This window comes from Perna viridis, chromosome 10 (assembly GCF_037379345.1).
Source record: "Perna viridis isolate PV_CMFRI_1.1 ecotype Kerala chromosome 10, ASM3737934v1, whole genome shotgun sequence".
Lineage (NCBI taxonomy): Eukaryota > Metazoa > Mollusca > Bivalvia > Mytilida > Mytilidae > Perna > Perna viridis.
Window position 1 is genome coordinate 35555316 of NC_142454.1, and position 23909 is coordinate 35579224.

General features: G+C 32.4%; 2 protein-coding genes across 3 annotated transcripts in view; both read right to left on the reverse strand.

Annotated features, from left to right (window-relative positions):
• LOC148605579 (extracellular matrix protein 3-like) overlaps nucleotides 1–5762 on the reverse strand; it is a 62380-nt gene extending 56618 nt beyond the window's left edge. Inside the window, exon 1 of the mRNA XM_088550285.1 lies at nucleotides 572–5762. Coding sequence (XP_088406411.1) covers nucleotides 572–5555 — 4984 coding nt within the window. The 5' untranslated portion in view covers nucleotides 5556–5762. The remainder of the gene's footprint in view (nucleotides 1–571) is intronic.
• Nucleotides 5763–8468: 2706 nt separating this feature from the next.
• LOC148605581 (CCR4-NOT transcription complex subunit 7-like) lies at nucleotides 8469–23890 on the reverse strand. Of its 2 annotated transcripts, none has more exons than XM_088550325.1 (7): nucleotides 23797–23890; nucleotides 21019–21205; nucleotides 20535–20728; nucleotides 15766–15927; nucleotides 14993–15170; nucleotides 13626–13703; nucleotides 8469–12528 (listed from the first exon to the last, which is right to left on the reverse strand). In XM_088550325.1, exons 2-7 carry the CDS (start codon nucleotides 21130–21132, stop codon nucleotides 12355–12357), a joined length of 900 nt encoding a protein of 299 aa, XP_088406451.1. In that variant the 5' UTR covers nucleotides 21133–21205; nucleotides 23797–23890; the 3' UTR covers nucleotides 8469–12354. The 2 variants fall into 2 exon arrangements, with proteins under 2 accessions (XP_088406451.1, XP_088406450.1); XM_088550324.1 differs by having other exon boundaries at nucleotides 21019–21208.
• Nucleotides 23891–23909: the final 19 nt, after the last annotated feature.

The window sequence follows — 23909 nt, forward strand, 5'->3', positions numbered from 1 at the left end:
AAAATATGTACTTAGAATGTAAATGGACAGACAGACAGACAATGTGAGTAGACCATATATTGTTTGTGCAAAGACAAAAAAAATGCTTTGCAGGCTGCAGCTTGATAAGACTGTAGAGGTCGAACGCTAAACATTTGGGGCAATTACAGACACACAATTCAAGCTTGATACAGCTCTAAATTCTGAATGCAATTAAATATTTGACAAAAAGGAATTCGACCTCAATTAAAGTAGCCCCTTTTTGGTCCCCTTTATTTCTCAATATGTACAATTCTCAAAATTAACACCCACCTTTTTTGGAGATATGGCACCTTATGGTACAATTTCAAAGAGATTCATTCACATATGGACAAGTTTTTGTAGGGACATCATGAAAATGCCTGTCTCTCATGGTTCAAGTCAAAAAACCCATAATCAATCCCAGGCTTCCTTCATAGGTATGCCACCTTGTGGTATAATTTCATAAAGATCTACACACTTGTACTCAAGTTATTTGACCACAAAATAAATTTTATGCAGTTGTATGAAAAAGAAACTAAATGCTAAATATTTATGCAGTTAATTTTCTCACCTTGTGTCCATGAATTCGACTTGATTTTGTTGACACTGATGTAACCATGTTTTGGTGGCACTGTCAAGGTGTAGACCAACGATGATATATCACTGTCTCTATCCATTGCCAATAGCAACCTGTCAGAAATTACAGCTCCAATAATTTTGTTGTCAAAAAGTGTCAATTCCTTCAAACCCTTGTTGATTTTTAGATATGGAATACCATTGTCAACTGGCATGATTTCAATAGGAATTGTCTGCGGCTGTCTTGTGGGGCGGTCCATGTTGGAGAAAATAAAGAAATCCGAATGCACACCATCAGTGACAGTGAAGGAAAATGCATCCTTAGAAGTTTCTGTGCCATCATGCTGATATGTTATCAAATTGTTTTTAATATCATGGTATGTGAACATAGTAACAACTTTAGAGAAATTGAACAAAATGTTTCCATGAACTGGGAGTTGTGTTACAACAAATTCTATGTTAACATCTACAGTATCTTCATCAATAGCACGAAGTTCAAATGGAGTGATAAGTTTGTTTCCTCCTTCAGCAACATAAAGTGTATCAAAAACAAGTGTAGGTTTTTTATTGTCAACATCAGTGACTGCAATACGGAAAGTTCTTTTTACTGAATTGTGTCCATCAGTAACTTCAAACTGAAATGCATCCATTTTGATTTCAGACCGAGCATTATGTGTATAACAAATCTTACTGCCAGCTAACTCTAACTGAGTAAATGAGGTAATGACTTGGTTTGGATTGTCAGTGTTGTAAAGATAGCCATGAGCAGGAGTTTTAGTAACTCTGAAAATTAGCGAAGCATCAGGACTGTTGATATCTCTTCCTCTCAAAATGTCTGTTGTAAGTTTTACCGTACCTCCCTCGGGCAGCTGAATACCTTTGTTATATACTTCTGGGTATGTTAAATCTATGCCTTTTATGGTAACATAGAAGTAGCAGTCAAGAAGAGGATTGAGTCCATCTGTAACATCAAACTTGATTATGTCCCTTTTCCCCTCTGACCCAGTATGAACATAGTAAATCTGGTTACTGTCAATTTCATACTGAGTAAAATTTGTACTATGTGTAAAATTTACAACATGATTACCCATGGCTTTGATAAAATATCCCTCAGAAGGATAGCGACGAATTATAAATGTTATATCTGGGTTGTGGGAGTCTAAGTCTTCCGCTTTGAGAATTTCATTGCTAATTAACTTGCGTTCGCCAACATTCTTAATTTCAAGTCCCGCATTCACAGTCAATTGTGGAGTTTCATCATCAACAGGTATAATAACAACTGGGATACTCTGAGTTACATTATGGATTCCATCAGTAACAGTCAACACAATCAAATCAGTAAATGACTCAGTATTATCATGTTGGTACATTATTGTAGAAGATTTAACTATGTCAGACATTGTGAATTTAGTAGTTGGGTTAATCCCAGATTCCCTCTGCTGTACTAAATGACCATGTTTTGGAAAAGTGCTGATTATAAAAGTTATTTCATCATTTGGAATGTCAGCATCAACAGCAGACAAAATGGGAGAATCTATTTTCAGCTCCATTCCCTCCATGACAATGAACTCTCTAATGAAAACTTTGGGACATTCATCATTCTTTGGAAAAATTGAAATTTGAAAAGTTTTTTCTCCTGGAGACACGTTAATGCCATCAGTACATTTAAATGAGAACTCATCAGATCTAGGTTCGATACCTGAATGAATACTTTGGACGTAGTTCACAAAGCCCAGCCTAATGTCTTTTACATAAAAGGCAGTGGCTTTCATTCCAGTCCTGGATTTTTCTGACCCAGGGGCTGGTGATATGTTTTCTACAAAACCACGAGATGGTTGTTTAGTAATAAGGCACTGAATATTTTCATCCTTTGTATCATTATCAACCACATCTAAATGTCTTGGTAATATTCGGCCCTTTTCACCTTCATAAACAGAAAATGTAGCTGCCGGAAGAATTATTGGCGCTACATTGTCAACTGGTAGTATTTTGATGTTGAGTGTAACTTCAGAATTTCTGACTTTTCTATCATTTCCATTGAGCATTAAAATGCATCGGTCAGTTCTACCATCATATCCAACATCAGAGCCCTGATGTTTGTACTGGACTTTTCTATCAACAATATCTTGATATGTAAATCTATTAGTGGGCCAATTATCTAAAACAATAGCACCTTGCAAAGCACTTGATTTAACACCAAAAGTTATTTGTTTTGCATCAACTACATTTTTCATTCTTATCAACTTTGAAGACAAAACAAATGAGCCTCCTTCTTCCACCTCAATATTTAGTGTTAGCCTTTTTCTTCCATTAAGTACTAGTATTGGTTTATCTTCCATGTGTATTATGGTTATTTGTAACCCAATGGGTACATTATGTGCTCCATCAGAAACTTCAAGGCTAATTAAATCCCTATTAGAGTTTGTATCTTTACATTTGTAAACAAGGTTGCCAGAAAACAAATCTATATATGAAAATTGGTCTGACTTTTGTAAAAGTTGTTTCCCTTTAAAAAAATCTCCATGATGAGGAAGTTTTACAATATTAAATGTAAGTAAAGTTGGATCTGTGTCTGGATCTTGAATATCAAGAACTTGTGTTGTTATGACAACCTGTCTGTTTTCCATGACAGTCACACCAGTGTTTGTGACAATAGGTGGTTGGTTATTTACTGGGGTCAATGTAATCGTAAAATGTTGATTTGATAGAATGTTGCCACTTGAGTCTTCAACATCAAAGTAAAATTGAATTCGTCTTTCAGAAAGCCCCTGTTCAGAAGATGGGGGTTGGTAACAAATTTTATGATGAAAAATCTCAGCTTGTTGGAAATCAGTAATAGTTAAACTTGGTTGGTCACACATGACTATTTGTCCAGCATCTAAGTGTACATATGAATCTAAATCAAATGGAGGTCTTGTTATATGGAACTTAATTTGTGATTCCTTTGTGTCACTGTCAGTGTAAAGCAAACTTTTCCTTTTGAATGGAGTAAGTTGAAATTCATTGACAGTCATATTCAATTGTGTATCTGGAGATACAACTGGAGATTGGTCATCAACTGGATGGATTTTGACTAAAAATTCATATGCATCTGATGTAGTCTTAGAATCAATCCCACTACGCAAGGAAAATCTAATCTTGTCCATAACAACAGTAGGTCTGTGTGGCCCTACATGTTGGTAAAATAACTTATTGTTAGAAATGTCTCTTTGGAGAAACCTATCAATAGGTTTTTGAAAAATTCCTCGATCATTTTGCCACTGATGAGAATTTAGAGGTATTTCATATTGTCTCATTAAAATAACTCCTTCCTTGGAATAGGGTGGTAACAAGACATACTCTATTGAAAAGTCATCACTGTCAATATCAGTAGCACTTAAAACATGCTTGGTAATAGGAACAATGTCATTCTTTTTAATTTCTAACCCTAAGTTTACAGTTAAAGTTGCTGGTTCATCATCAACAGGGAAAATTATAATAGGGAATAAAAATTCTACATGGTGTTTTGAATCGGTCATATGGAATACTATGTTATCAGCTACAGTGTCAGTTCCATCATGCTGATACAACACTGTACCTGTATCTAGATCATGAGCAGTGAAATACTGTCTCCCTCCTGGGATAGACAAGGAACCATGTCTCAATCCATCAACTACTGATATCCTTACATTGTGGAGATCATCTTCATCAGATACTTGTAAATATTGCCTAGAGTTTATAATTCTAGACTGCCCTTCAAATAGTTCAAGTGGAGTATTCTTTGTAACAATAGGTGCCAATGTTTGCTTAGGATGTACAATAATCATTAAAGAGAAAGGATCAGACTTCAAACCACTCTCATCAATTACTTCAAGAGACAACTCAAAAGTCCGTGGAATGTTAGAATCATCACTTGGTGGTTTGTATGCAATTTTAAGGTTGGAAACATCATTTTGGTAAAAATTGTGTATTTCTCTTTGCTGGTTGTCTGTACTTACTATCGCACCTTCATTAGGTTCCAAAGGCCTGGTTATATTGAAAATAAGCCTATCTGCACTAGTCTCAATATCTGAGGCACTTAATACTTTAGATGATATTGGTGTCAAAATAAACTGATTAACATTAAGGCCAGCTTTTGTAGTCTCAACTGCAAGGAGAGCATTCTGTTGTATTTGAGGAGGTGTATCGTGTTTGCCATCCTCTATATTGACAACTTTAACAAAATATTCCTCAGATACTAAAGTTCCATCTTTTTCAAAAAGTTTAATACTCAGAGGAATATTGTCTTTCTTAAGAGATCTTATGTTACCAGTAAATTGATAAGTTACTGTTTTTTGCAAAAATGCATCACAGTCTAATAGCAGCAAGTCAGAAGTTGTATTAAAAATATACCCGTAATGTGGAAAGTTTTTTACTCCTGCTAAAATAGCAATCTTACAGTATAAATTGTCTCTGTCATAACTAAACTGAGTATTACTGTTTTGAATTGCATCACTAGTTCTTCTTGATGACCGGACAAGTAAAGGAGTATTGTGGGATACAACCTGAAGAGGTACATGAAACGCTATTGAAAATGATAGAGTTAATGGAATGATTTCAGTATTGACATCAGAATCAAAACATACAAGAATACGTACTTTGTCAAATGTAGGGAATAAAAATCCAAAGTGCGTGTATTTTACATCCTTTGGTCCAAAATTGCAAGAAAATTTGTTTGGTTGTAATTCTCCAGATAATTGTGACAATGGATCATTCTTAAGCACAGTGACAGAACATTTGTCTTGGGAGGTCTGTCGTATTGTTAAATGAGAAGTTGGATTTATGTAAACAGATCGTCCATGAGGTACAATAATGTTACTGTTACGTATAATCCTATCTCTTTCTGAACCTAGAACACAACAGGTGTGAAACAATGTCATCCATAACAAAATACCTGTGAAATAATTTTGATTAAATTTCGCACTCAGAACGCACAATTTTCGATGACAGTGCCTGAACATTGTTGAAAAAGTTTTTCAAATCTGAATCCAGGATAGTCAGCACACTGTATCATTGCAATTAAGTTCAAAACAAAACCAGCATGTGCATAGCCTGTCACTGTATCTAATCACCTCTCACCTTTCTGCTACGCGGAGAAATTCGTACGAACTACTTCCGGTCTATCTATTGCCACATCTTTATTAACCATTTCGTCTCGATTGCAAAGTAAATTCTTTAAAGGAAAAAATATCTGATGAATTGAAAGGTTTTAGTATCACTGAATTGTTTTATATCATAACAATAATAAACGAACTAGGTTTTCTTACGTTAACGTGTGCATTTCTTTACAGTGTACCTGATCTCAATCTCATTTACTTATATTATATAAACAATTTTAAAATTACAGATGTATGTTAAACACGAACGAAGAATATTTTTGTGTTTACAGTATGAGATCAATTACTGAATTCATAATTTGGCAGAGCATTAAATATAGACCTTTTCCTGGATAGTATCTTGCTCGTTTTAGAACACTAACAGGTCACTGGTCATTTGGTTTGAATCAACAATAAAAATTCCATATACAATGCCTAACATTGCAATATAATAATTAATGTGCTTTACAGAGAATTTATATCTATACGATGAACAGATACATTAAAAATTACATATCAGAAGTTCTGATATAAACATAAGAAAGGCTGATTGTAAGAGTTAAACGGGACTTCTTATGTTGTTTGTATTTTTGTTTTTGTTTTTGTTTTTAATTTCTTATTGAATGAAGAAACGATATTCGGGAGACGCGTTAAAAGAAATGAACACTTCTCAACAAAACATCCACCTGGCCCATGAACACTTTGTTGATAGTTGTGACACGGTTCAGAGGTGTGGTCAGCATTCAGATAAACCAATCAAATTACAGTTGTATGCTGATTTGCATATGTGATATACGGGAAAATGAAAAAAAAAATACAGCAAGTAGTGCAAACAAGGGCCAGTTTTTTCTTAAAGATACAAGTTGGTACGGAAAGGTGTTTTTCTCTCAAAGTAATTCATGATTATCTAAATATCATCAAGCATGATAAAACCACTGCATGAGAAAGTAGACTTTTACAAAAACCCATTCAGATGCAACTTCACACTTTCTCAAGCCATTGTTTGGTATTTTTTCAACCCATTATTTGGTATTTTTTCAACAAGTTGCCAGCCAGGACTTACTGTATGGAAGAGTTTGAAAAGAAAAAGTTTGTTTAGAATATAACCATTTCTCAAGAACTAAGTGTGTGTGGTTTTTTTTCATCTTATAAAGTGAAACTATTTTTCACATCCTCCAGTATATAAAATAAAATAAGTTATGGTCCCCAACAAGTTCTGTACTTATTGTTTTGTAAACCTTTGAAGTTCTACATCCTTTGTTTCTGCATTCATCTTGGATCTTTGTCTTGTAGAATTGGTTGAAATCTTTAATATAGTGCATGATTTTCAAGTCTTGAATTCAAACATTGCTTGAACAAGGCAGCCTAGCCAGCCAGATTAATGCTTTTGATGAGTGTCACAAGTGATTTATGAATATGATATGCCATAAAAAAAGACACCTTCCTAAAATAGATAAAACATTTAAACTATTTATAAATAGGATTTGTACATATAGGATAAATAGCTGGAAAGAGTGAATAACCTAATTATGTTCACAAATGCCAAAGAATGCTCTGATTTAACAAGTGCACGAAACTTGTTCCAAGCAAGTTAAATTTCAAGAGTTCTTGGCCCAAGTAAAAATATTTTGGTTATGATATAAGATAACCAATTAATTCAAATAATTGGTAATTACTCATCCTTCATGAACACCAGTTTAATCAATCTTGGTTTTTTGTGGGGTTTAAATCACCGTGTGCATTTCTGTTTTATGCCTTTATGTTGCATGATTTGTTCTTTGTGTGTTGTCCTTTCAGTGTTCCTGGTTATGTTCAAAGATTTTTCCTTGTTACTTCCCTGACCATGTTTACAACTTCCCTTATGTGGTTGCCACTGTTTTTGCTGTGGTCCCACAGTCAGTTAGCATAGAAATCATGCCAGTTCAAAGAAAAATGGTTAGAATACTTAATACAAACACCGACAATCAACAACATAATACTACCAAGACTGGACAGAAATAAACAAGATAAAAAGAGAGAACTAAGACAATACTGCTTTATCCATTCACCAGAGGGTAGGAGCATCAAGTTGCTAATATCTAATACAGTCAAACCTCAATAGCTCAAAGTACAAGGGGTCATTGGAAATTGAAGTTCATAGCTTTCCAGATTTTTTTTGTTGCCAGTCTGAGTTGGACTTTATTGTTAGAAATTGCTTAATACTTCCTACAAAGTTTTGTCAGTTCTTGCATAGTTTTAATTTGCTTTCAGAAGGTTATGTTGATTTGTTGAAATTAAAAATGCTGTGTTTACTTTTAAAAAACTATCAGAAATTGAGTTCCTTGGTCAATAACTTGTTTTCATCTGATTCTCTTTGATGGTTTTATCATGCCGTCTTCGTAACATTCTTGAAATTCTTTGATTAGTACTATGGGATTAAAAATAACAAACCTAATTAGTGACCACTTAAATATTACCTATAATGAACTAAAATGACACTTTGATTAATGATAGGGTTTCAGTTTTTCACACCTTTTTATTACCCAAGCCGACAAATGGCTGACAAGTTCAAGTTAGTCAGGGTTATTCTTTTAACCATCATTTATTACTTAACGGACCATGTAGTCAGTTTGAGTGTTTGAGAAATCCAAGGTTACTTATACTGATTATATAGGAGAAAAGTTTGTTACTTTGAATTGTTTTTGAGATATCCTGGGTGTTTGAGCCATCCGAGTTTGAGCCAGTGAAGTTCCACTGTAGTAACAATAATATTCTCATGGCATACAATGAAAATCACAGTTATGCTATATTTTATGGACTGGTTCTCCACAAATTTTATTTACAATTCATAAAAAGACAACCAGGTCCATGTCTTACACTAAAATATACATAGTAAGGGCCTCAGACACCAGCCCTCAAACTCCCATTTAAGGGACATAACTCTGACAGTTTCATCTTTTTTTAAACAGCTACTTCCATCCACACTGACCATTCAAAATTTGTCATTGTTACATCTAGACAGAAATGATTAAAACTAAGATTCTAAAAAGTAAATAAAGAACAAAATCCAATATTAAAATTTACACTTTTTGCATTAAAAGAACTTGTGTTCACATGAATGTGAAGATATGTAATTTCAATAGTTACAAATGGCTAATTTATCACCAGGTCTGACTGTGAATCTCCTACATAGTAGAAACAGACAGAACTATGATGTAATTATATGTCTTCAATAGCTGGGAGAAATTACTATATAAGTATGATTGTCCCACTAAGAAGTTTAACGGAATAGACATACAAGTTTTGACATCAAAAAGTGGACCTGAGATTCAGTCATTTAAAATTATAAAATAAAAGAACAAACAATGATTAAACATTATGAGTGACAATGTTAAAAATTCCTCCCACAAGAAAAGGCCCTGAATGGTCTTTACATGATCATAAATGTTCTATCTTATCATATATAGCAAATTCTGGAAATACAAAAAGGTGTTTAATTCAATGGTAAAATCCAGAAAAAGTTGCATATTAACAAATAAACAGACATTATCAATATTCTTACTGAAGACCTATGATCATGTAAACACTTAAAATAAAAATGATCTCACTTGTTCCAAGCTGTTTAAAACAAACAAGAACTTTCACTATAATGGGCTGATGTCAGTCAAGATTAGGTCTATACATGTTAACTATAATGGATGTCTATTTTAAATCCAAGTATCATGTTTTGGTGTTTCATATTTCTGTGGGTAATACTCATCCAGGAACAAAAATCAAATACATGTATCTCACAAAAAGTCATTCTGGTACATAACAATGACACAGTAAAACATCCATTATAGTTATCCAAAGCAGACAGATTTAAACAGGGGTCATTAAAACCCAACCTCTTCATGTCATATACACACATCTGAGCTTGGTAAAGCTACATATCATAAGATGAAACATTAATCATGATTTATATTTTCTGAAAACAGTAAATCAAAAGACAAATCAAAACTAGTTTTTGACTTACAATTATCAGCAATGGGAGGTAACTCTGTTAATAAAAAACAAAAATGTGGTTTGAGATCAATCATTTTGGTAACCAACAAATTAAATTTGTACAGAGTTTTCTTCCATGTAAAAATCATGATTTATTTTAACATTTATTCAGTGAAAGAAACTTCATACTGAAGATAAGACTATTTTATGCAATTTCAAACAGAACAATTCTGATGTGTTGCCCATGTCAATCTACAAATTTGAATTATAGTTTGTGCACCAAACGGGAACAAACTGATATTGGCTTCAGGTAAATTCTTCACAAAATCTTCTTTTATAGGCAACACTATCAGCAAACCAAAATATCAATAAAAGATAAAAATAAGCATATTAAAAATAAATAAGACAGAAATCTGAAGCAATCATTCTAAAATTCCACAGCAGACTTCCAAAATAAAATTAGTAAAAGCATGGCACATTGAACAGCAAACAGAAAAATACCAAAATATCAACTGAAGAAACTAAACTTGTAATAATGATAAAAACGTAACACATCATTTAAAGTATTTTAACATATGATCAAAATGTACAGGAGATAAATTGGTTTTTCTTTGTTTGGCTGATAATTTAAGTCATGATACTGAACAATACATGATCATACAACACACCTTAATCTCTACAGTTATAGAACATTGATGTAATATATAATCCTTTCTATTATTTGTTCCATGATAAACACAAGCAGGACTTTTTAAACACCAGCTGGTGATTGAATTTTTGCAAGGAAAGAACTGACAAAAGAGTAGAAAAAAGAAGTTTTATTTGTATATAAAATAATAGCCTATAGTTGATACATCAATGTTCCATAATGTCTTGTAACATGATACAAACAAAAATCACAAAAATCTTACTTATACATCATATTGCACTTATGTCCATCATAATTTTAACTTTAAAAAAAGATTTAAAATAAAATATTCCTGACAGACATACAAAAATATAAAAGTAACATTTCAGTACAATATTATATGTGGTGGAGATGACAGTGAAATAAGGACTTAAACCATTTTCATGTTTTCATCTTAAATTATAAGATAGATGCACAAGAAGCTGTAGATCCATTGTATTTTTAATCATAAAACTTTTATGTTAGTCTTTCACTATTTCACATCCTTGATTTCAAAATTTCAAATCTCCAATCTAAACAATTCATAGAAAAATTGCAGTTAAAATTGTTGGCATTACTCTGTCTCAAGTACATAACTGTATATTCAAATTCTTTATTTAAATAAATTTACCTGTTTAACAAAAATCCAACATCTTATTGAAATCATAGCATTTGTCAGTACTTTAAGAAGGTGAGACATAAACATATTATATAGCACTGTATTGTTGAAAAAGATTCTAACAAAATTTTCCATGTGAATCAAACATAAACTGAATCTGTAAACTAATACAGCATATTCCTTTAATACAAGTTGTACTTTATAATGCTTTGTTGACAGGTATGTCATAAAAAAAAAAAACCACAAATATTGTAAATATTCAGGATCATGAAAACAACATCGGTTTTTCTTAGACAAGAAAAAAAAGTACTCTTTTATTTCATGAAACCGTAAGGTTAACATGCATTACATACATTATTCAGAATCACAACAAAAATATCAACTAACAGGACTATGAAAAAAAAACTAAAAACTGATGGACTTTTAATCAATGAATAAAATCAAGGAAACTGCTGGTTGAATTTAAAACATTAGCACAAAAATAATCAGCGCTTCAGAGAAAAATCACAAAAATATCACAGTGTCGCTTACGCAACTTGCAAGTTGCAATTTAATCCTCAGTTTGAACACTGATGGAATTTTAGAACAATTACTTGAGACAGAGTTATCTTCAAAGCAACATTTAGGTTTAACATTGTGTTGAACTCCATCTGAAGACAACATAACCTAGGCATGAAATAAATTCATATTTGATCTCTATTTTCTTTGGCTACAACAAAGGAGTTTTCAACATAGTTACCATAAACATTGTATGAAGATATACATAATGTGATTCATCAGATTACTTATTTCTCTCACTATGGAAATGTAGTTCATACATGATATTGTGGCCCCATTTTATGTCCCCTGAATAACTGTGTCACAAAGAATGATAATGGTACAATGAAAGACAATGTTACAACACATTAATCTTCACCTGTCTAGTGCATCAACCAACCATATATAAATGACTCATCATTTTTTCTTTGAATTTCAGATGGTAAGTGTGTCCTGTATTGTAACTGCCTCACAACAGAACACAAGAGCTTCACAGGGTATCGTTACAGAAAAAATTGCTGAATAAAAAGTCTAAATTTAATAGGCAAATTTGTACATATTTAAAGGTTTTTGCACTAGAAAGATGAAAATTTGGGTCAGCAACATTTTGAAATATCTCCATAGAAAATGGTAACCATAGTGATGACACCTGAGACACAGATGACATGATAGATGTCCCTGGTTGATTTATCACAGAAAGGTCACATAGAGGTCAAGGTCATGCACCAATAAACAATAGCTGCCTTTTTCATGCTGATAAGACACATGATCTCTACTGGTCATATTACATTGATTCTGCCGGTCACATGACTTGGCCTGTAACCATGGTTACTGGAGCTCTGCTAAAGACATTCCAAAATATTGCTGTGCACATGCCTCTATGAATTTACTGATGTTGAGTTCGTATCGTCGTGTGGCGTTGACACAGAATTATGATTTTGTGTACCATACACATTCATTTCATAACCTGTCCCATTTTGAACATATGAGGTGCCAAGTCCATACAAATGACCACAATATTTAGCATCATCTATATTGTCTTCAAAAAACATCTGTAAAATCAATTAATATTTTCATGAATGACATAAATTTAAGAAATCTTAAGACTTCAAATTTTTACTTAATGCAGGATGTTAATGTGAATAATTAACTGCTGTTATTTTTTATCATTCTATAACATATAAAAAATAATCAGGACATATGGATTATAAGTGAATTCATCAATGGCTTTCTCATTTCCTATCCAGTAGAGAGCTTGAACAAGTCTTAATAAGAAAGGAAGAAATATTTGAGTTTGAGTAAGTCATAAATTTTTGATTGTCATTTCATAATTGTTTACTAGAATTTAGTACAGTTGTTGCACTTAATTTCCAAGAAGATTTATTAGAGAACAAATCAAGAACTTTTCTATCTTTGAATTATTTTTATGCATAGCAAATGTTTTTCATACAGCCTTCATTTCATTCCTTAGACAAACTGTATTGGTTTTGCTCAAACACAGGCGTCCTTTGTTTCAAGCAATTATTTTTTTACTCACTTCTCTTTAAATGTTTGCAGCCATTCACAAATGAACAATTTTATTAACTGTGTATTAGGTCTCTTAGTTATGAATAGATAATCAAGCAGTTATGGCCAGCATGTGGTCTCACTAACCACTTCCGGGTCAAATGGCCACCACACTATGTAGTATCAAAAACACACTGAACCTAGACCTATAAATTGTAAATACATTATTTGTGTGTATCCTGATTAAAAGTAGTCAAAATAAAGCTGAGAATGTGTACTTTAAAATTATATATGTAATTTACTACAAAAGTGTATGAATATTGTTTACATGTTTGAGTAATTTGCCTCCATGTTGTCAGTTTGCAGAAAAGGTAAAAATGTTGATTTTCAGAATTTTTTTATTCAAGTAAATTTTGTGAAGAATTTCTACGGACATCATACCATTAGAGTAATGATTCTGACAGCCGTATTTTCCTAGCTTTGCAATGGTATGCAACTTTAAGGTGTCATTTGACCTGGGAACTCAGTGAAACTTTGAAAATTACTCGTTTAACATGTAAAGTAATGGAAACATTAGAAGTGGTTAGTGAGACCTGTGGTATCAAAAACAATTATTGACCCTTAAATAATTTTTAATAAATACCTCTCTCATTTTAAAGAATGCTGCCCCTGTTAACAGACTGTCACTACCTGCTTGATGTTGGGGACCTATCCGTTCAATCTATAAACAAAATATGTCAATCAAATGACTAATAGTATTTTCATTTTCTGCACTTGTGAAAGATTATGAAAACATGCACATATATGTCAGGTTTGTACTGGTATTTTGTTCAGGATGGAACTCTATATAGCAAGAGAAATGTTACATATGGCATTTTATGTTCAGAGTGATTAGTTGTCAACTATAAAGACCATTTATCTTATTGGTTTTTTGTCTATTTGTCTTTTTCTTAATTCTAAATTTATATTTAATTAAAAGCAGTCAAGAAAACCTAGTTGACAGGTGCGACCACATACTGTAAACATATTCATTTTTGCCCTTGCTAATTTTCATGGATTCTGTCAGGTGAACAAATTCCCAGGTATTATTTTCAGGGATAAAAGAATGATTAGCTACATACAGTGATTAAAATCTATTTTGCGGCTACTATTTTTCATAGTTTCCTCTCCATCGCCAAAATAGAGGAAATAAGTACACTGTGAAAATTAGCAAGTTTACAGTATAATAATTCATTTTTTGAATTTTGCGTCAATGCATTATGCAAGAACTTATCCTTGGTAAGTGGATATTCAAACGTTAGGGTTATGGTCAACCCAATTGACTTCATTCATCCACTGAAGACCTTTCTCACCAAAATTTTCTCAAATTGCTGTTTTTAAGCAGTAATATTATTGGCAGTATTTTTCTAGTCAACTGTGTAAAACCTAGCAAAGCTTTATTGGACAAACAATTAATGGCAGCTAGCTAAATAGAAATAAAGTTAAATGATGGAACAAGCTATGTCCTTTTCTGGATTTACCAATCAAATCAATCCATGAAGTTGAAGACACTGTCGCACTAGGTATACCCCCACTAGTACAAGAAGTTGATATCTGATGGCACCCAAAATAGCTTACACTGTATATCCAAACTATATATAGCCACACATCAAATTTGTAAGCAATCCATTCACAGGAAGCTAAGATTTTTGTGATGAAATCTTTTTCTTTCATTCCATAATGTGAAAAATGGCTATGTCCCATGAAACAGAAGTTGATATCAGACAGCACTCAAAATTGTTTACAATGTATGCCCAATCCACCAAATTTGAATTTAATCCATTCATTGGGAGCTGAGGTAATAACGCGAAATTCTGACTGATGGATAAGGGACAGACAAGGTGATTCCAATATATCATCCACTAGTTGTGTGGGGATATACATTGTAATTGAAAAAAAAATATGCAGCAACACACACCCACATATATATCTTCTTAAGCCTCACAGATATCTACAAGCATCAATAAATACCTCTAGTTGTTCTGCTACTTCTTGTAAACCACCTTTTAAATTCTTACAGCTTTTCATTAAATACTTGACATCATATATATTGGGGAAGTAAATTCGTAGGTATTCAAAGAATTCTGATTCTTCTGCAGGTAAAGGTTGGTTGGTTAATAACTTCAACAGGTAGCCAAAGTCATATCCACTGAAAACAACATAAGGAAAACCTCAAACAGTTTCAATCTTCTATCAATCAATAGGTCAAACATTTGCCATATGGTAACAACCCAGTGACGAAAGAGGAAATAATTTATTATAATGTTTCTAAGGTTTTGAGTGGGCTCGATTCAATAACTGTCATTATGACTTAGTAGACTATAAACATGCCCATACTACACATATATACACAAAAGACCTGAGACAGTCTAAATGACAATATAAACCAGCTTTCCAGAGTTTGTTCAAAATTCTAGGTTTCCATGGGAAAACTCTAACTGAAGATTAATTTTCCCACAGTTAAAAGTCTGCTTTCCAAAATTTAAAAATCCTTTCAAAAATTCAAATTTTTTACTACCCAAATGGAAAGTGGAGCTCACCAAAGTTGCACTTGCCCAGTGTGACAGGAAAAAGGAATATTAGAACACTAAACATACAATGACTCCTATGAAAACAAACAAATAGCAATATGTATACATAAGAATTCGGTCTCATTTAGCATGGTAAGTGTAAAAATGTAGATGATCAATGATTGACTGAGTAGATGTTTTATTGTGAGCTGTAAGCAATTAGTAATATTCTACCTATGAAATGATAACCATTTGACGTTTTCAGTTAGCACTATTCCTGATGTCATAAGCAGCTCTGCAAACTCATACACATCAATCCCTTCCTCTTCATGCTTCTTAAACTGTATACCAGAGTTCTGTAATAGGTCTATAGATTCCTGTGCAAACATGTCCTCTCTGAAATACCATTAAACAGGTTTTATAAAGATGGAAACTCATAACAAATAAGTTCATATCTTTTTTGTTTAAGAATACAATAGAGTTGTACAATCATATACAGTCAAAAGGGAGTAGGTAAAAAAAGTCACATAAGACAGGTGGTCACTTAATACAGGTTTGACATCTAGGATTTTTTAAAAACACTTTAAAGACAAATGTTTTCATGATAACTTTAATATATACATGTACATGTATTGCACCTGTAAAATAAAACACAAAATGATACATTAATAAAAATTAAACATGCATTTAACAATATTAAAGAAGTGTTGTAGGTATAAAAAAAATACATCATTTTATCAATTTAAAATTATCTTTTAGTCAAATAGAAATAAAAATAAAAATGTACTGTACATTAAATAAAAATAAATTCTTTATTTTAACGATTATAAGAATCTGTCACTTAAATTAAAAACAAATAAAAACAATCCAATTTTAGTAAGTTCTAAGTAAAAAGTCAATCTAATCTAAAACAATATTAAAAACTAAAAAACATTATTGACATGATAAAGTTTTTTTTTAGTTTCTCTCAGCTGCAAAAAAATCTGTTATGTTAGTTTGTTTACATTGATTTGCACAAAGTATATTTAGTTCATCTTCAGCTTTACAGATGCTCTCTAAAAACATTGAAGAGCCTAAGTGTTTTCCAAAGAGCTTAAGCTTGGTTAACAAGTCACTGGCCTCGATTTTAGATATTAGGGCCGCTGCATCACTCGTATTGTCGTCATCGTCATCACTACCACTGTCGCTGTCTTTGATTTGAAGTGGTCTAGCAGATCATTTCCTGACATTTCCCAATTTATTTCATTTGTATCACAAGTGCTTACGGTGCTGTCAATACCTAAAAGTTCATTAAATTCACAACCGAATATCTCACGTGACATCTTTAGTGCTGTTAACGGAATATTATCATCCTGTTCATCATCGCTTAAGCTTTCTTCAGTTTCAGTTTCAGAGAAAAACCCACATTTCTGAAAACACTTAAGAATGGTGTTTTTGTCTACTTCATTCCAGGAGCCATTAATCCAATAAATTGCATCAAGTATGCTAGTTTGTTTTAATAATTCGGATCCAGATGCATGGGGTTGTTTTTCCATTTGTGTAACCATATGTGTCAACTGTAAAAGAAATAAAATTACAGTCTAAATTGATAATCCACACAGAATGGTAAGTTTTTGTGAATTTGCCAATAAGTAACATGATTAAAGCAGTAATTTGATCATTGTGTAAATGACCTTAAGATCACAAACATGTTTATTTAACAATCAATTATCCTTTTAACATGTTTAATAATGACAATTTGACATGCCCCAAGGATATTACTGTCTGCTGGTTGGGTGATTGTAAAAACAACATAAAAATCACAAAATGTAGGAAGTTTCTTTTTCCACTCATTCACAGTCTCGTTATCCACGTCCCCTCGTTCACCACTCATTGTTCCAAATTTGATGTTGTTTCCTTTAAGAAAGGATTCTAACCAACCATTAGATGCTTTAAATGTAGTAATCCCTAAATCCTCTGCAAATCGTAATGCCTTTTCTTTTAGAAGTGGTCCTGTCACTTTAATTCTTCTACTGATGGCATCTTTAAAAAAATCCAAACATAAGTCATTTATATCTTCGTTGCCGGTCTTATGTCTTTTCCGTTTTGATGAGCCTGCTATGTTTTTCTCCAAATCCTCGAGAACTTCAGCTTTATGATTTCGCAAGTTTTAAATCTGTTTTTCCTACTCCAAAACTTTCAGCTACTTTATATGCTGGACTTCCATTGTCCAAAAATTTAATTGCCTCTACTTTTAATTCTAACGTTAAAACTTTTCTTTTCGTCGCCATTTTTGTATCTAATGTAAACTGTTTTCAACTGATTATTATTCATACGTCAGTACTTATTTCCGCGAGTTTCCGGATATTTTTGTAAATTTGACGGAATTTTTTGTTTTAAAATCACTTTACTTCCGGTTTTCGAACACTTCCGCTAAAATCAAAAGGTCGCGTAAGCCAGGTTTTTTAACCATTTAGACATGAATAATACGGTCGCTAGTCGCGTTACGCAGGGAGTCGCTTAATACAGTTAAAAATAATAGAAAAATGAATTGGGGGGACCTAAATTAGGTCGCATAAAACAGGTGGTCGCTGAATACAGGTGGTCGTTAACACAGGTTTGACTGTATACTGTAAACCAACATATTTTTGGCAGATTTTTTTATGTGTTGTCCTTGGTAACTTCAAGTTGGCAGTGACATATTTCTATGAGTCGTAAGTGGACGAAAAAATTTTAAAATTGTAAAAATGCACCAGTCAGCAATTTATTAATCCATACCAATAACTGTACATGTATATGGGGTGAAATTGTGTGGAAATCTTAGGCACACCAAAAAGAAAATCAAAATTAACTTGAAAGAGTAATCAAGGGAACCAAGATTCTAGCAGAAATCTAAAGAATGTAATCCAGGGACAAAGACCAGATATGGAAAACAGACAAACACAACAAAGAACATAAAATAACCAAAATAATACATACGAAGTAACAGAAGAAAATGAGCAAACTTTCCACTATAAAGCCAATACAAACGCAGTGGGCCATTCTAGCAGTGACAAAGATCAAGGGACATAATCCATTCCGGATGTTGGAAGAATGCAATGTTATGTCCAAGCTGTGATAAGTAACTGTCAAATCAATTAGCAATTGTGTTTTTACAATTGACAAATGGTGAACAATAAGTGTGTTTTACTGAAAATGACATTTTTATTGCTATTAATATCAATGTACCCAATACTGCACCATTTAAATGACCATAAAATAGAAATTATTCGTGATGATTTATTTTCATGATTTTTCAGTCCTCATGAAAATAGCGAAAATTAGTTGGTTTACAGTAGTCAATTATAAGTATGATTGTGATAACAGGTATATTGGTACAGGATATTAGAGCTTTGATATGCAGCTCTTAGCAAGGTTTCAACAGCACAGAAGCTTCTCCTTCAATTATACTTGGTATTCCAGCAAAGCACTAATCAACAGACAGTTGCATGCTTCTTAACTTGAATTAACTTAATACTAACACCTGTATTTTATTTTTCAAAATCAAAAGGCCCATTTAGCACAGAACATGAAAAATAACACGACAAAAACAGAGTAATTAAAAAAATATAAATGCATGAGGAAAGGGTCAGTAATCAAGGGGAGATAATTGTGTTATTAAAGTATTTCTCTTGTGAATGTCCAAAAAATGTTGATATTAACTGATATTAGAGAGATTGAGTGGATATCCAAAAAATATTGATATTTGCTGATATTAGAGAGATTAAGTAGACTAGTACAGGTAGGTCTAAGTATGATAAAAAAATCCTCTGGCAAATTATTTGTATGATATCATCATATGCCTTTGAATTGGCATCAACATGTACATGTAAGAATGATTAATGATTGATTGATGGATTGTTGGGGTTTAATGCCCGAGCAGCAATATTTCAGCTATATTCAGGTGACATGTAGGAATGAAGATACATGTTAATATGAGTAAATATCAGCAAGCACCCTTAGCTTTACAATACATGTACCATCTATGAAAGACTGGTAAGAGAAGTCAAGTTACTTTTTTTCCAGTTAACATGATGAAAGAGTAAAAAAATTGTTTTTTTTTCCCAAATTTTGAACATTAAATCATTTTTTCAAAAAATATCCCAGCCCCCTCCCCCTTGCTTTCTTTCAAAATGGTCGATGACGCTTCCCCATACTATTTGGATATACAATTGGAGTTACATTTTTTCTGAGGCTATTTAAGTTCTTGACAACAGTGGAGATACATATACATGTACATGTACGTACATCCAAGTTTTCTCCAAACTTTTTAAAAAACACCATATTCACTTCTTTTAATAAATAAATCTAAATTTGAAGACTCGAAAACTATCAGAAAAGATAAAGTTATTTTTACTAAAACGTAATCTTAACTGTAAATAACATAAATATTTTTTATTTGTTTGATTTAAGGAAATGTTAAATTTCTCCATAAGGACAGTTACTTTTTTGTTCCTTGGAGACATAACTATTTTTTTCTTCGAATAATAGGGAACATTAAGGATAATTAAGATAGTACATAAAATATATTATAAAAATACATACTTATTTTGACAAGAATCAAATCAATGCTTACTAAGTAACAGCATACAAAGAATACAAAATGTCAAAATGTTTTTTGGGGGTAGTGAACAAGTCAATTAATGGAAAACAAAAATTACATCGTTCTAAGCAAGCAAATAAGTTGAAAATGAATTTTCAACAAATTTATAGGAATCAACTGGATTAATATAGGAAATATAGCACAAAACCTTAATCATATAAAAGAAACAAAGACACATGCTCAATTTTAATCTTTTGTTCTATATGGGTTTCATTTTTAAAGTTTACATGTACAAATGTTTGCATAACTACATGCAAAATTGCATTACAGTGATGTATACAGGTACTTCGAACTAGAAGTAGCAATAAAGGAATAGATCTATTTGCTTCCCCTCTCCATTGTAATTGATATTGTATAGAAAACATGACAGCCGCATACTTACGTCAGATTATATTTGAAGTTGAATTGCCATGTAGATACTGGTGATGGAGAGTTTCCGTTTTCATCTAAAAATGTGACACCACACTGTATGATCTTTAGTAAGTCAACATTGCATCTTAATAACTGATACTGGTAATCTGCAGCATTACGGAATTCACCAATAGGTCGTGCTACAACTCCAGGAAATTCTGTATCCTACACGATAATATGGTTCATTAACATAAATTCTCTACATGTACACATACAATGTAAGAGACTTTAAAGTACATGTACCAGTACACATAATTAGTGGTCTATATCAACAAGTTCAAGACTTGATATAAGCACGGTTTCTTTTTTGAAAGTTCTGTTAGAAGGAAAAAAATTCATTACCACTGGAATCTATTAAATAAATCAGTGTTCACAGAAGACACCAAGTCTAAGGCAGCATACATGTAGAAACACACAGTTGCACAAAAAAATAATGTAAAATTGTCGTTGCTTACCATTGCTACATATTTGTATTGCTGTACTACATGGCGTATTTTTCTGAACTCTTCTTCTAAGTTAGTCTGCCAAACATCCTTGATTCCATATTCTGCCTGTGCTATTGATGGCATACTGCCAGCATCCCTTGCTTATATTTTAATCTGAGTACCTTTATTTTCCTCTCAGTAGACTTAGAATTTTCTTCTACTACAAGTAAAATTGGCAGAATAAAAATGTGTTTAGCCAAAAGGAAGAAAATATAAGGACAGAATTAAGTTAGAGTAGGAGTACCAAGGGACCTTATTCAAGTTTAATAATAATGCATTACTTTGGGGCTTTAGAAAGGTATGATGCTAAATACATTGTAAATCTATTAATTTATATATAAAGTTTGATGTAAAGTATTTAAAAAATTGCCCATTACATGTGAAATGAAAGAACATATCATTTTTGCAATATTTATATGCTAAAAATTAACATTTGGTTCATGTTGAGGTATTTTTTTCCAGGGGTAAAAGGGGGTGGGGGATTTTTCACCTTATTGGACTTATGTGTGATATTGAGGATAATCTGAATTTCTGAAAATTCCCCTGTTATAATTTAATAATAAAGAAAATCAAAGTGCCCAAATTGATCAGAAATGTTGGATACATCGTTATGAATGCCTAAAATATGAGTTTTATATTGTTGGTATAATGTGAATGAGAATTTTGTTTCATACTGATACGAGTTTCTTACGGCTGGGGGTAATATTTAAAACTTTTTTGGAAAATTCTTTCAGGAAAATGTAAAAAATTGAGCTATACATCAAAAGACACTGAGTTTGAGACTTTTTGGTTGAGCAATAACTTGCTGATTGATTGATTGTTGGGGCTTAATGCCCGAGTAGCAATTTTTAAGCTATATTCAGGCAAGCAATAACTTGTAGAGTTGAATTTATGTGACTTTTTATGAGAAAATTTATAACCCCATTTTTTTGGATAAATTTTGACTTTGAAAATTGCCTAAAGTCATCAAAAGAACTCCAGAAATATTAATTGTGACAGTGTAAATACTGGATTTTGAAAAGCACTCGCCAAGCCAGGTGAGTGGTGTCCAAGATATACTTGCCCAAATATTTACCATGTTTTTTTTTTCCTTCATTGTAACTCGTGCGGCATTTAAATAATAAAAAAACACATTTTTGGTACATTGTTCAATTCATTCTGAAAGTTAACATTGCCCTACTCGGCATTTTTTTCTGTTTTTTTTCTTTTTAACATTGGTCTCCCCTTGTGCCGGGGCCTTAGCGGTAGGATTAAGTAGCTTTACAAATTGTAACATCTTCTATAAATGACCTTCAATTTGATTCAATTGTTTTCATTTGCAAGAAAAAATTTGATTGGTTGATAATTTTACTACAAACCAATCAGATTCAATGTCATAAATGCATTTGAAAAGGACATTCTCGAAACGGAAATACAAAAATTTGCATTGACAATACGTTTTACATGAAGAGAAATTTCCTTCGCATTGACAACTTGAATAATAAAGGCACCATCTCATAACACAGATTACTCGCCATCACAGGCGAGTTCAATGCAGTTGTTACTCATCCGAAAATTAATTTACTTGCATTGGCCAGCGGGCGAGTGTCTAATTTTTCCACTGTTGTGATAGTACTTAACAGAAAACACCAAATCAACCATTTCATATGGAAATATTAATATTCATGGGGTTTTGAAAGCCACTGTAAATGTGAAAAACTGAACATGTGCTTCCAAATATTTTGTCTTTTATTTACATAAAAGTAGTTTAACCTACCGGAAACCAAGTGAAATGAATACTAAATTTATTTTAAATACCTAGAAAACATTTGTAATCAGACAGTTATCTAAATGACCAGCCATTTTGAATTAGGTCACATGTTTTAAGGAATACAATACATTTTTGACAAAACCAACTTGAAGTTGGTAAAACAATTTGCTGGTTAATTTAATATTTTCGCAATTTAAAATCTGTAATTCTATTAACTGGATGTACCCATTCAAAATGTTGAAAAGCAAATGTGAAGGTCATCAAAACTTCTTTTACAAAGGATTTCCAGGATTGCTGGGTTTTCTCACCAGGTAGACATTTGTTTTTCTTCCGTTAAGTCACCTTATTCCGTGTTTAGGGTAAGAAATAGTGTAAAATGTTTTAAATGGTAAATATTTCACTGTAATTCTGCTAACTTCAAAGAATGTCAGAATTTGTGGTTTGTAATATGGCTCTCAGAAGCAAGAGTTCAGGGAATGGACTATGGAAGATGGAATTCCAACCGCTTACATTGTAGGAGTATATAAGTGTGATGCTTGGTTGTAAGCTGTGCCAAACTCATATTACTATTCGGTAATGGACAATTTTCATAACATTATTTAATTATCAACTCAGTTTAACTTGGCCTGGACTCTGGGGTGACAGAATGTTTTATATAGCTATGTTCATTGTATTATACCAAGTCTGAGACTGTGACAATACTGACATGCATTCACAATGATCAGAATGACTATCTCAGTTAAAAGGAACAAAATCTGTTTAGTGTTAACTCTGGGCAAAGGTAACTCGTTTTTTTTATTATTATTTCAGGCATTGTTAACATTAAAAAATTCGCATGCATATCATTTTCACACTGAAACGTGCTGTGCAAAGTATACCAGTGCAACGCAAGCTTTTCGTGCACGAGCTAACAGAAAGTGAACGTATGGTCACTCTTCGTTTACTTGTTGAACCTTTTAAGACATCAAACATCTTAAGTTTGAACTAAAGATACACACCAACTCAGGTATGGTGAGAGACGAAAGATGATATGCACACAAGAGCGGAAAATGATTTGTATGAACTACATTTCTTTGTGAATATCATGCGCTCAAGTGCGAATGCGCATAGA

Bases quoted from the DNA above. Each gene is read 5' to 3' on its own strand.
- LOC148605581 (XM_088550325.1), bottom strand. From the start codon at position 21,132: ATGCCATCAATAGCACAGGCAGAATATGGAATCAAGGATGTTTGGCAG. The intron at 15,928-20,534 runs GTAAGTATGCGG...ATGGTATTTCAG, and splicing joins AACTTCAAATATAATCTGAC to AGAGGACATGTTTGCACAGG. The intron at 15,171-15,765 runs GTAGAATATTAC...TGTTGTTTTCAG, and splicing joins AAATGGTTATCATTTCATAG to TGGATATGACTTTGGCTACC.